The sequence below is a fragment of the Symphalangus syndactylus genome, chromosome 8, assembly GCF_028878055.3.
Source record: "Symphalangus syndactylus isolate Jambi chromosome 8, NHGRI_mSymSyn1-v2.1_pri, whole genome shotgun sequence".
In the NCBI taxonomy this organism is placed as follows: Eukaryota; Metazoa; Chordata; class Mammalia; order Primates; family Hylobatidae; genus Symphalangus; species Symphalangus syndactylus.
Window position 1 is genome coordinate 49,708,728 of NC_072430.2, and position 13,383 is coordinate 49,722,110.

At 39.5% G+C, this 13,383-nt stretch overlaps 2 protein-coding genes across 3 annotated transcripts in view; one reads left to right on the top strand and one right to left on the bottom strand.

Moving 5' to 3' along the window:
* Window positions 1–12,363, bottom strand: part of EIF2S1 (eukaryotic translation initiation factor 2 subunit alpha) — a 24,985-nt gene extending 12,622 nt beyond the window's left edge. Inside the window, exons 1-2 of one of the 2 annotated variants that reach the window (XM_055291377.2) lie at window positions 12,161–12,363; window positions 7,629–7,870 (exon numbers count right to left, since the gene is read on the bottom strand). In XM_055291377.2, the coding sequence (XP_055147352.1) occupies window positions 7,629–7,869 (241 nt within the window). In that variant the 5' untranslated portion in view covers window position 7,870; window positions 12,161–12,363. Of the gene's footprint in view, window positions 1–7,628; window positions 7,871–11,882 lie in introns of both variants that reach the window. The other variant, XM_055291378.2, reaches the window with a different exon arrangement.
* Window positions 12,340–13,383, top strand: part of ATP6V1D (ATPase H+ transporting V1 subunit D) — a 23,909-nt gene continuing 22,865 nt past the window's right edge. Inside the window, exon 1 of the mRNA XM_055291382.2 lies at window positions 12,340–12,958. Within this exon, the coding sequence (XP_055147357.1) occupies window positions 12,918–12,958 (41 nt within the window). The 5' untranslated portion in view covers window positions 12,340–12,917. The remainder of the gene's footprint in view (window positions 12,959–13,383) is intronic.

The window sequence follows — 13,383 nt, forward strand, 5'->3', positions numbered from 1 at the left end:
CCATCTGGCCTAGAGTTTTCTTTTTTTTGAGACAGGGTCTTAGTCACCCAGGCTGGTGTGTAGTGGTGTGATCTTGGCTTACTTCAGACTTGTTCTCCTGGGCTCAAGCAATCCTCCAACCTCAGCTTCTCTAGTAGCTGGAACTGACTAGAGGTGCACAACACCATGCCTGGGTAATTTTTCTATTTTCTGTAGAGACGAGGTTTCGTCATGTTTCCAGGCTGGTCTTGAACTCCTGGGCTCAAGCAATCTGCCCACCTCAACCTCCCAAAGTGCTGGAATTAGACATGAACCACTGTGCCTGGTCAGGACCGAATTTTCTTGATGAAAAGATTTTTTACAATAAATTCAATTTCTCTAACACATAGGACACTCGAAATTTCTATTTTATACTGGTCAGTTTCAGTAAGTAAAATTTTGCAAGGAATTCACTAATTTCACCTAATTTGTTGAGATGATTGGCATAAAATTGGTAATGATATTCCCTTATTAGCCTTTTAATGTCTGTAGCATCTGCAGGGATAGCCCCATTCTCATTCCAGAGATGGGTAATTTGTGTTCTTTCCTTTTCTTCATCAGCCTAACTAGGGGCTTACCAATTTTGCTCTTTTTTAAAAAAACAAAAAACAAGTTTTTAACTTTGATACTGTTCTCTGATTTTCTCGTACTCTATTTCACCGATTATCTTATCCTTATTATTTCTTTTCTTCTAGTTACTTTGTGTTGGGAGCAAGCCCCCCAAAATCTGGCCATAAACTGGCCCCAAGACTGGCCATAAACAAAATCTCTGCAGCACTGTGACATGTCCATGTTGGCCCTAATGCCCAAGCTGGAAGGTTGTGGGTTTACAGGAATGAGGGCAAGGAACACCTGGCCCGCCCAGGGCAGAAAACTGCTTAAAGGCATTCTTAAGCCAAAAACAAAAGCATGAGTGATCTGTGTCTTAAGGACGTGTTCCTGCTGCAATTAATTCGGCCCATCCCTTCGTTTCCCATAAGGGATACTTTTAGTTAATTTAGTATCTATAGAAACAATGCTAATGACTGGTTTGCTGTTAATAAATATGTGGGTAAATCTCTGTTTGGGGCTTTCAGCTCTGAAGGCTGTGAGACCCCTGATTTCCCACTTCAAACCTCTGTATTTCTGTGTGTGTGTCTTTAATTCCTCTAGTGCTGCTGGGTTAGGGTCTCCCCGAGGGAGCTGGTCTCGGCAACTTTGAGTTTACCTTTTTCTTCTTTTATCCTCTAAAACGAAAGCCTAGGTAACTGTTTTAGATATTTATTCTTTTCTAATATAAGTAATTAAAGCTATAAATTTTCCCCTAAGGCTTTAATATATGAATTATTTGGAAGGGCTTATTTAATACTGCAAACTCTTCTCTCCCAAGATATGACACTGATTTCAAAATTAGTTCCAGTGTGATCAGAGAACATATTTGTATTCCAATCCTTTGAAATTTATTTAGAGTTGTATTAATATTATAGCTCACCTTATTGTCTATCTTGGTGAATGTTATGCACACTTGAAAATAATGTGTATTTTGCCTTTTCTGGGTGCAGTGTTCTAAGTATCGACAAGTCAAGGTCTTCATTGATCTGTCTAATTGTTTCACCAATTGTTCAGAGCTTGTTCAAACTTCCAACTATGATTATAGATTTGTCTATTTCTCTCTTGAATTTTTTCAATTTCTGCTTTATATTTTGAACTCTATTATTAGGCACATACACAGTGATGACTATTGTTTTCCTTCTAACAAATTGACCCTTTATCATTACAAAATATCCCTGTTTAAATCTGAAAATACTGTGTCTTTAAATCTACTTTATCTAATATTAATAGACACTGTCTCCTTAAGGTATTGTCTGCATAGCGTATCTTTTTATATCCATTTATTTTCAACCAAGTATATCTCTTGTAGACAGCATTATCGTTGAGTCTTGCTTTTTAATTCATCCTAACAATCTCTGTCTTTTAGCTGGAATATTTACTTGATTTATATTTAATTACTGATATAAATGAATTCAGTTTTATCAATAACTGAATAATTGATTAACTGAATAACTGAATACCTACATTTTAGGTATTTGGTTTCTATTTGTTCTTTCTGGTTTTTGTTTGAGTTTTCTTTTAGGTTAATGTTTTCTAGAATTCCATTTTAATATATCTTTGGCTTGTACAATAGTGTATCTTTGTATTTTACTTACTTATTTCTAGAGATAGTTTCACTATGTTGCCCAGGCTGGTCTTGAACTACTGACCTCAAGTGACTCTCCCACCTCAGCCTCCCTAACAGCTGTGACTACAAGCAAAGACCACTGCAACTGGCTTATTTATTTTAATAGTTGTTCTAGAATTTACAATATACATCCTTAACCTTTTTACTACTGCACATAAAATGTAAGAATCGTTAAGAATCATATAGATCTATTTACCCCACACCTCCTGGCCTTTGTGATTAAGTTGTCAAGTGTACTAAGTCTGCTTTAAACAGTATTCTGTTTTCTTAGCTTCTATATTTAACTATTTGGCATCCATTAATCACAGAGCCAACTGTATTAACTATATATTTTATTATTAATATTATTAGCAGTAACTAAATATTTTCTTATTTTCTGTATTCTTGAGGCTCTGACATTTGTGGAGAGACTGCCCCTCCATCAGGTGGGGAGGAGTCAGCAAAGGGCTTGCTTGGGAGCATGCCTTTCTTACGCAGAGCAGCCAGTCTGGAGCCCATAAACTCACACACCAAGCCAAAATTCTCCCTGCTGTAAGTCAAGGGCCAGGTATTAGACAAGCAGGGCGGTCCTTACGCCCCAAGGCCCTCCAAAAGCATTCAAACTAGCCAACTGCAAGCCGTTTACGCTGCTCTGCCTTGCTTTTCCTGCAGAAACTCCAATAAAACCTCTGACCTACTTTTTCCCCTAGTTCCTTGTGACTCCTGACTAAAACTGGTGCTTCCCCATATGGCCCTGCATGGCACATCAGGCCCCCTTCTCTCAGGCAATGTAAGTAGTAAAAGTTTTCTTTCAAGGGCATTGGCCTGTGTCATCACTTGGTCACCTCTGTAGATTACAATCCCACGGGCACAAATGAGACAAATAGTTAAAATATATTTTTAAAGAAACTAAGAAGGGCAAAAATAGTCTTTTACATTTACCTATGTATTTTCCATGTCAGGTCATCACATCTCTTCAGCTTAAAGAACTTCCTTTACCTCTCTCTCTCTCTTTTTTTTTTTTTTTTTTTTTTTTGAGACAAGGTCCGGTTCTATCGCCCAGGCTGGAGTGCAGTGGTGCAATCTTGGCTCACTGCAGTCTCCACCTCCTGGGCTCAAACCATCCCCCTACCTCAGCCCCCCGAGTAGCTGGGACTACAGGGCATACCACCACGCCCAGCTAATTTTTGTATTTTTTGTAGAGATGAGGTTTTGCCGTGTTGCCCCAGCTGGTCTTGAATTTGTGAGTTCAGGCAACATGCCCACCTTGGCCTCCCAAAGTGTTGGGATTACAGGTGTGAGCCACCACGCCCAGCCATGTCTTTAGTTTCTATTTACCTAAAAATGTCTTCATTTTGTCCTTTATTGTTGAATATTACCTTTAGATACACAATTCTGGTTTGAGTGCTTTAAAGATATCATTCAATGCTCTGGCCTCCATTATTTCTAGTATGAACACCATAGTAATTTGTATCACTGTTCTTCTGTAGGTAGTATGTTCTTTTCCTCGGGCTACTTTCAAGATTTTCTCTTTACCTTTTTTCTTTAGTGTTAATAGTCTGATGTGCCTGGATATGATCTTAATAGCATTTATCCTGCTTAAGAGCTGTGGAGCTTCTTCAATTTGTAAATTTGTGTTTTTCTCCAACAAATAAGGGAAACTTTTAGCCATTATTTCTTCAAATCTATTTTCTGTTCTCTCTCCTCTTTCATTTCTAGAATATATATATATATATATATATATATTTTTTTTTTTTTTTTTTTTTTTTTTTGAGATAAAGAGTCTCACTCTTGCCCAAGCTGGAGTGCAGTGGCACGACCTCAGCTCACTGAAACCTCTGCCTCCCTGGTTCAAGCGATTCTCCTGCCTCAGACTCCTGAGTAGCTGGGATTACAGGTGCATGCCACCACACCCGGCTAATTTTTGTATTTTTGGTAGAGATGGGTTTTTGCCATGTCTGCCAGGCTGGTCTTGAACTCCTGATCTCAAGTGATCCGCCTGCCTTGGCCTCTCAAAGTACTGTGCTGGGATTACAGACATGAGCCACCGCACCTGGCCTTAGAATTTATATTTAGTTATGCAACTGCATAATGATATTTTGTTCAACACCGAACTGCATATACAATGGCGGTTCCATAAGACTATAATGGAGTTGCAAAATTCCTATTGCCTAGTGATGTAGCGCATTTAGTTTTTATAAATTTAGTGTCACTTAAGTGTACAGTGTTTCTAAAGTCTACAGTAGTGTAATGTCCTAGGCCTTCACACCTACTCATCATTCACTCACTGAATCACCCAGAGCAACTTTCAGTCCTGCAAGCTCCATTCATGGTACATGCCCTACATAGGTATACTATTTTTTATCTTTTCTACTGTATTTTTACTGTACCCTTTCTGTGTTTAGATACACAAATACCATTGTGTCAACTGCCAACAGTATTCAATACAGTAACAGGCTGTACAGGTTTGTAGCTTAGGAGCAATAGGCTATACATCTAGGTTTGTGTAAGTACACTCTATGAAGCTTGCACAACAAAATTGCCTAATGATACGTTATCTCAGAATGTATTCCTGTCATTAAGCGACACTTGACTGTGGTTCTTTCTGGAAGTTTCTAATTTCTCTGAGATTTCACTTTGTTCATTCCTTATAAGCATATTTCCCTAATGTGCTTGAGCAGTTATGTCTGCCTTAAAATCCATGTCTGGTAGTCCCAACACCTGGATCATCTCTCAGTCAGTCTCCATTGGTTGCTTTTCTCTTCTGTATGAGTCATATTTTCCCACTTATTTGTATGGTTAGCAATTTTGCATTGTATCCTGGGCCTGTGGCAAAGACTCTGGATTCCCATACATTCTGCTTCAGAATAGATTTTGGCTGGGCATGGTGGCTCACACCTGTAATCCCAGCACTTTGGGAGGCCCAGGCGGGTGGATCACAACGTCAGGAGATCAAGACCATCCTGGCCAACATGGTGAAACCCTGTCTCTACCAAAAATACAAAAATTAGCTGGGCATGGTGGTGCGTACCTGTAATCCCAGCTACTCTGGAGGCTGAGGCAGGAGAATCGCTTGAACCAGGGAGTCGGAGGTTTCAGTGAGCCAAGATAGTGCCACGGCACTCCAGCCTGACGACAGAGCAAGACTCCATCCCAAAAAAGGGAATACAGATTTTTTGTTTTAGCAGGCAGTCAGAATCTGAACTCAAAACTATAAGCTCTGTCTCCCCAGATGGTAAGCAACTGAAATCTGTTCAGATTTTTTCCCAGTTAGGCTACTTTGGAGTCCACCCTGTCTTTCAGTAGTTCAGGGACAAACGAGAGATTTGGGAATTTATATACAGACTTAGGGGATCTCCCTTTGTGACTGCCGCCTCCTTTCTCTAACCCTCACCACTGTCACCACCAGTTTCCATCTACTATGGTTGTCTGGAACTCTCGCCTCCAGTTCTAAAGCCAGTAAGACCATAAATTTTCTGCTAGAACCTTAGCTGCCTGGCTTGAAGCTGTCTTCAGCATGTACTTAGGTCAAAAAAAAAAAACAAAAAAGGTGTAAAACAGAAAACATATCCTTTCTTATAAGTGTCGACTCACCTTCAAATTTTCAATTTTGGCCTGCTTTTGGCTGCTTCTCATTGTCTTTAGGTAGTTATTTTTCATACTTGTTCAAGGTTTATGGCATTTATGTTGAAAGGCTTGTCTAGGAGGACATAATTCTCTAGTATCAAAATGAATCCTCTCTACAGGCTCTTTTGCACTTTGCTCTTTTTCTCATCCTGTCCTGGAGATCTTCCATATCAGAATATTCAGATCTCATTCTGCATAAAATTGCATTGCACGCATTTGTACTGATTTATTTAACCAGTCCCCATTTTGGTCATTTCCTGGTTTTAGTTAATGCCATACAAACAAATGCTATGGAAATATCTTTATATGTATCTACTGTACGTAAGCAAGTATGCCATTCCATATTTTTTGTGATTGCAACTAAAAACATATTTGATTTCTCCTTTTGTGTATATTTTATACAATAGAAAAAGAAGGCTGAGCACAGTGGCTCACACCTGTAATCCCAGTACTTTGTGAGGCCAAGGCAAGAGAATCACTTGAGCCCAGTTCAAGACTAGCCTGGGCAACAGAGCAAGACCCCATCTCTACCAAGAAAGTTAGCTGGGCAGGGTGGCACATGCCTGTAGTTCCAGCTACTTGGGAGGACTGCTTGAGGAACACTTGAACACAGGAGTTCAAGGCTGCAGCGACCTATGATCACACCACTACACTGTAGCCTGGGTGACAGAGCAAGACCCCAACTCTTAAAAAAAAAAAAAAAAAGGAAGTACAAGATTAGACACTACTTTAGGTACTACTAGGACAGTGATGTGAAGACTTACCTAAGTTTAACAAATAGTCTCAAAGTAGTTTAATAATTTTGGGCGGGGCTATAGCTAAGTCATAGCAAAACATTTAAAACAATCCATGTGCTAAGTAGCAGTCACTACCTAAGGCATAAGACATCCTCAGAATCTATGTATCATCTAAGGCTATAAGAAAAAAAATTAAAATGTCAGTATGTATAAAATTAATCACTTGCAGAAGTGAGAAAGTATCAGTAAACTAGACGGCTGAGGAGATTCAGAAGGATAAGCTGAATCAAGGTGACTGATATGCTGCCTTTCAGACATGATGGTAACTAATGACCTAAAACTAACAACTAACAAATTATAGTAAGATGGCTGAAACTAAAACCTATGTAATGGTATTGTATACCATGTTTAAAAAAACAGTATTCACAAAGATGATGATTTACATGGGGCCCAGAAAAGGCATCCAATAAGTAAAAAATGAATGCTCATCCAAAACTGTCTGAAAGATACCACAGGATCTGGTAGATGCAAACATTCTAATTACCAGCAAGATACACAATGTTGGATTTCAGGTGTGTATATGCACACATAGTATATTGCTTTTTCAAAGCTTATATAAAAGATTCCTAAAATCCATTTGCCCCATTTTCATGCTTACCCAATGATCTCATTATTATTTTAGCTTTAAATCAAGAAAAAGGCATCCAACATATTCAGGCCTACCAATATAAATGAACTAGTACTCTGGTTTACTTATCTGTCTCTAAGTTTGGTTACCATGAGTCAATTACCAAGATCCTGATAAACACTAGAAATAAAATTCAAGTTATCTAATCCATAAAATCCTAGGATGTACTAACTAAACTACTACTAACTTAAGAGATCTTGCTTAGATAGCTAATTGGCATCCTTTTCTAATAATTTTGTATGTAAAAGGTTTAAGTATAAAAGGAGCTTTTTTTTTAAGCTGCAGCATGCATTTTACAAAAAAAGTATTTTTAAATAAACCATTTTAAGTCTGAAATTTATATTATATTTTTCTCACTTACCTTTTTCTTTGTCCACCCTAATGACAACCACACACTCATTCCTGCCAATTCGGATGAGTTTGTTGATAGAACGGATACGCCTTCTGGATAATTCACTAAGAAGAATCATGCCTTCAATGTTGTTGTATTCCAGCAAGCTGACATAAGCCCCCATTTCAGCAATGGATCTGACATTCACCATCACTACATCTTCCACCTCAGGAAATTTGTGTTGATAAAATCTACAACTTAGACCCGGCATTCTGCAATTTAAACAAAAGAATTAAATAAGTGTTCAGTTAAGGTGAAAATAAAATCAATTTCCACATCCTGCCACTGAAAGAAAAGATGAAGAAAAAAATAGTTATTAGTCTTAGTCTTCTCATCCTTTGAAACTTCTTAAGTGGTAACAGAAAAGTTAATGTTCAGGAACCAAGCTTTAATTTTTATTTTGCTCAACAATTTTTGTAATGCTTGGGTGATTCTCTCCCTTTAGTTTCAGAGGAATCATAAAAAATAATGACCATCTATAAAGTACTCCAAGACCTAAGGATTAAAGGAATACCTCAAGAGTAAAATACTACTTTAAGGCATATCAAATGATGGGAAGCATCACTATTATAACTAATCAGAAAACTAAAGCTACTCTTTGCTAAAGTGAGCAAACATTTTATACGCTACCACTCACTATATAAAGGAAAAAGTTTTCTACCTAAATCCTAACCAATATACCAAATGATACATTCTGTCATTTATTATAGTCAAAATTACAGTGTCACATGTCAAAGTAACAAAAACTAAAAAAATTTTAATCACAAAATAAACTAAAATGCATCCTCCTCTCATAATTCTTTTTCCTTGAATTCACAATGTCTAGCTTCTCTTATTCCAAATACTCCCAAATATTCCTTTCTTTTATTGAATAGGTATACCTAATCTTGAGAATAGCTTTAATCTCCATTACTACAAAGTTCAAGTTTCTCTTAACCTCCAAGCATTAAAGATATTTACAATTATTCCCTTTGATCCACCCAACCTACTTTCAGCACTACTCCTTTTATGATCCACAAGCCTGAAATCATAACCTGGGTAGAAGCATATTTAAAAAAGGAAGCTCTCAAACTAATGGCTGATGATTTTCATGTTTTTCTGTTAACCTTAACTGTTGTCACTGCTCAAAACATAGGTAGTAACAGAACTTAAAGGCCTAAGAAAATCTTGTGAAAATTCATTTAATAACTTATTAATTGGCACTTGCCTGTATCTTCTCAGTGGCTTCCTACTGACTTACGTATCTTTTCACTACCTACAGAATCCTGTATGATCTGGCCACTGCCTATCTCCTTGTAGTACAACTTTCTCCCTAGTTCTCTTCATTTTATAGATTAAAAAAGTGAAGCACAGGTTAAGTTACTTGTTCTTTCACATACTGCTAATAGGTGATGAGTCAGGATTTGAATCCATGAAGTCTGGATCCACAGTCTGTCCTCTTATCAGTAAGACTATATTCTCTCAAAACTATTCATAAATATATTATAATTAGAAATATTTTACTTAAAAAGCAACATTAATATATATATTCAGTGCTAGAGTACATAACACCAATAAGTGCAAACTATTAGTACTCATCTGTTTAACAACAAAAAGCAGCATATTAATGACAGTAGCAGAGATGTATTTCTTTGTAGGGAATACAAAATCCCTACAAAATAGGGATTTAGCAAATAAAGAGAAGTAGACATTCAATGGCCAGAATTACCCACCAAGAAACAGCTGACTGGTTGTTTCGTTTTTAAACAGGGCTTTTCGGGGGATGGGGGTGGGGAAACTGTTGTTGAATATGTGTATGTAAAGCTCTCAAATTTGAGAGCTAAAAAGTTTCAAATTGGGCATCAAAATAAACTATGTTACAGAAATGTGTGGAACAGTTTTAAGACATTTAACAGGTGAAAACCACATTTACTTACCAAGTTTCTCCAAATAGTAAAGGTGATGCTTTTAGGGGAAGCAAGGCTTAATTTGATGGTTAAAAAACATGGGCAATCATGTAAGAGAATCCTGGAGGGATATGACTATGAATACTATTTCTTCAGGAGGCACAAGTCTCTTTGCAACATAAAGGGTAAGTAAAGGAATACTGTTGATGGTATGTTATTCATAGTAAAGACAGACAGTAGTTAAGTACAAAAAGAATCCATACCACAAAAACTGCACATTGGTTGACAAATTTTGAACATATTGCCTAATGAAATGCTAATAAATTTTTTTTAACTTAAAAAAATCATTCGGCAATATCGAAGTCACACTAGGTGACTTCACCTCTTTATCTTTTTCACAGCATTCTGACTTATTTTATTTGGTCCTCAAGAAGTGTCAAATCAGGCAATTAACATAGTAAACTCAGGGAACAACTCTAGCCTTGTCTTCCAGTCCTTGCTCTGCTACTTCCTAGAAGTGGCTGCTTGGGAAAGATAACCTCCTTTGAACTGTAGTTTCTCATCTGTGCCATGTACATCACAGGTTTACTGAGGGTATCACATGTATACGTAAAAACATTTTGAAAACCATAATGTGCTAGTCAAACATAAAATATTAAAATAAAAAGAAAGTATTTCCATTTTGTAATATAATAATTTGTTAATTTTTTTTTTCAGTAGCTACTATGTACTAAGCACTAATGATACAACAAGAAAGACTCTTACCAGGCCAGGCGCGGTGGCTCACACCTGTAATCCCAGCACTTAGGGAGGCCGAGGAGGGTGGATCACTTGAGGCCAGGAGTTCGAGGCCAGCCTGGTCAACATGGTGAAACCCCATTTCTACTAAAAATACAAAAATTAGCTGAGTGTGGTGGCAGGCACCTGTAATCCCACTACTATAGTGGCTGAGGCAGGAGAATCCCTTGAACCCAGGGGAAGAGGCTACAGTGAACTGAGATCGTGCCACTACACTCCAGCCTGGGCAACAGAGACTCCGTCTCAAAAAAAAAAAAAAAAAGAAAAAAAGACTCTTACCTAAGTAATTAAGTATAGAGTGGGAAACAAACTAGCAAGCAAATAATTACAATATAAAGTACTATGAAAGGGCACAGTGAAGCAATGAATAGGAAAAGGAGGAAGAGAAATACTAAATTATAATACTTAAGAACAAATGCTTAATAAGTACTAGCGCAGGAGCTAAACTCAAGTAATCCAACATCAAATCCAGAATGTCTTTAACCCACAGAACCTCAATATCACAACACGCTATAATACTCTTACGTGTTCTGATATAAAAAGTATCAGCCACTTTTCAAAATATATCAATCAAATTCCAGGCTAATTTCAAATACCCTGCATAGTCAGTTATTTTGCAGGACAAATGGCAGGTAGGACTTCTTTCTCAAAACAGTGTATGGTCAAACTGCTATAATGGATACAGAAGTTCACATTCCTTTCCAAAATATATTATGTGATGGGGACAACTCTCGTGATAATTCTAATTTGGATCTAATACATATTAGGAATGCTCTCTGAATGCTAGTTCTTGGTATAGGAGTGCTACATAAGTAAAGCTTTTATTTCATCATTATAGTTGAAAAAGAAAGTTATCACCAAATCTCTACAAACATTACTGTGCATGAGACAACTACATCTTTTGGCACCAGATGAACTAAGAATAGGTAGTAAAGTTCTGTACAAGTCACCCCCAAACTATTGACACAGAGATTGTTCTTTGAATAACAACTCAATTGAGGGGAAATAAAGAATTCTCTGCTACACTTTTTCTCGAAGAAACCATGTTTTTTGCTTAATAAAAATTTAAAAAGCCTAAGTTTTGAGGATAAAGAGACCTCAGGATGACTGTGTATTTAACCCGAAAATATTTCCTTATCTTAGGTTTTAGTTATGTTTAACTAACATAGTTAACCTAACATATGCTTAACACAGTTCTATTCTCATTGTCGCCAAAATACGACAAACTGATAGTAACAGTAATAAACTCAAGTCTCATTTAGTTTTGATTCAAGGGGTGACTCATTCAATCATCAGATGAAAAACTACTCGGACCCCGCTCTTTCCAACACGGTGCCCGTCCCACAGGTTTCTCAGGTAAGAGTCAAGTTTGGTTTCCACTGAGAAGCAGGGGAAATTTTTGGTAGAACTGTTGGGGCGGAAGAAAAGATGGAATTCTCAGGCCTGGAAAAAGCAAAGTGCTCAGCGTCCTGAGCTGGGGTTAAGAGTTACGGTGTCACAGCGTTCTCCCGAGGCCGCCCCATCGTCATGGCATTCTCACTTTCGGCATATTGTAGAGGCTGTACAATCCACTCGGCCCACTTTCCTTCACGAGATTCCTCTGCTCGCATAACGATGCCTCTGGAACACAGGATGACCTACACGGAGCCGGCGAGGAGGCCCACGACAGCGCGGGTGGTGGCGGTGGTGTCCAGCCACTTCCCGCGCAGGGACGGGAAAGGGAGGTGTTAGCCCGGGGCCTACCCGCTCTCGAACACCCATGTCACTGGACACAAACCAAAGTGAGTTCCTGGAGAAACCGAGCTTGGGATTAGTCACCTGAGGTATGTGTGTGATTCCCGCACTGGAGCCCAGGGCCGCCTTCTTGAATCACAGAGACCAGACTTGCTTCTCTCTCACCGGCCGCCGATACTCCTCAGCGTGCGCTTCGCTCACTCTACCGCGCATGCGGAACCTCCTCGCATTGCGCAAGCGCTGAACGAATAGAGGCCCTCTTCATCATTAACCATAGAGTCTGGGTCCTCCGAGAACAAGGACGAATGTAGATCATGGAAGGACCTGAAAAGTACTGTTTCTTGCTATCTTAGCTTTAGCTAAGTAACCTTCAAGGCGCGAGAAGACATAGGACTCTGATTCCTTGCCTCTAAGAATGAATCCTCTTTCAAAGTTTCAGCTAACCATGAGATGGCGCTGTGACCAAAGACGAAAGGTGGAGAAAGACAAGGCGTGCACGCTTCGCTCCTAGTCTTTGGCCTGGCGCGTGCCGCGTATTGCGCAGCCGCAGGGAAGCTGGATGGGGAGGGGTTGGGAGGCGAACTCGGAATTGAGGGGTGGTTCCGCGGTGCGCGCGCCTCGACATCCGGGCAACGCCTCTGTTCTGTCCTCTCCTTTCCTCGCCTGTGACAACCGGAGGCGGAAGTGAAAATGGGTGTCTCTGCTGCCTCTTAGCAACGAGAGGGGTCAAGTGACACAAGCAGCTGACTCCCGTAGAGGAAGACACTGTGGAGGCCAGTTCTGGAGCTGTTGTAGCCTCGGTTGCCCGGCCGGGGACCCGAGCCGAAAAGTTATCGTCAGAATGTCGGGCAAAGACCGAATTGAAATCTTCCCCTCGCGAATGTAAGTAAAGGAATGGGATAAGCCGCTTTCACAGGTTTAGGAACCCGGAGCGCGGTCCCTTCAGACCCTGGGCCACAGTGAGGTTCCTTGTTTTCCTGGGCGGATCCTGAGCTTTTCCCAGGCTCTTTTCTTGAGTCTAGGGCGAGGCTTCCTGACGGCCTCTTCGCGCATTCCTCCTGAGTGAATCAGGCTGAGCGATCCCAGCTGGTAGGAAAAGGCGCTCGGCCGGCAGGTTTTTGTGGAGGTCCGGTGTCTTTATTCATTAATGGATTCATCCATTCCACATACCCTTATTAAGCCGGGCACTGGATTTATGTAACCGAACCGTCGCCACCTCTGCCCTCACAGAGCTCACAGTTTACGTAGCCAGACATTCGTCTGGAAAGGCCAAGGAGGTTTTAATAAATGCTCTGAGAAGGGAAGTT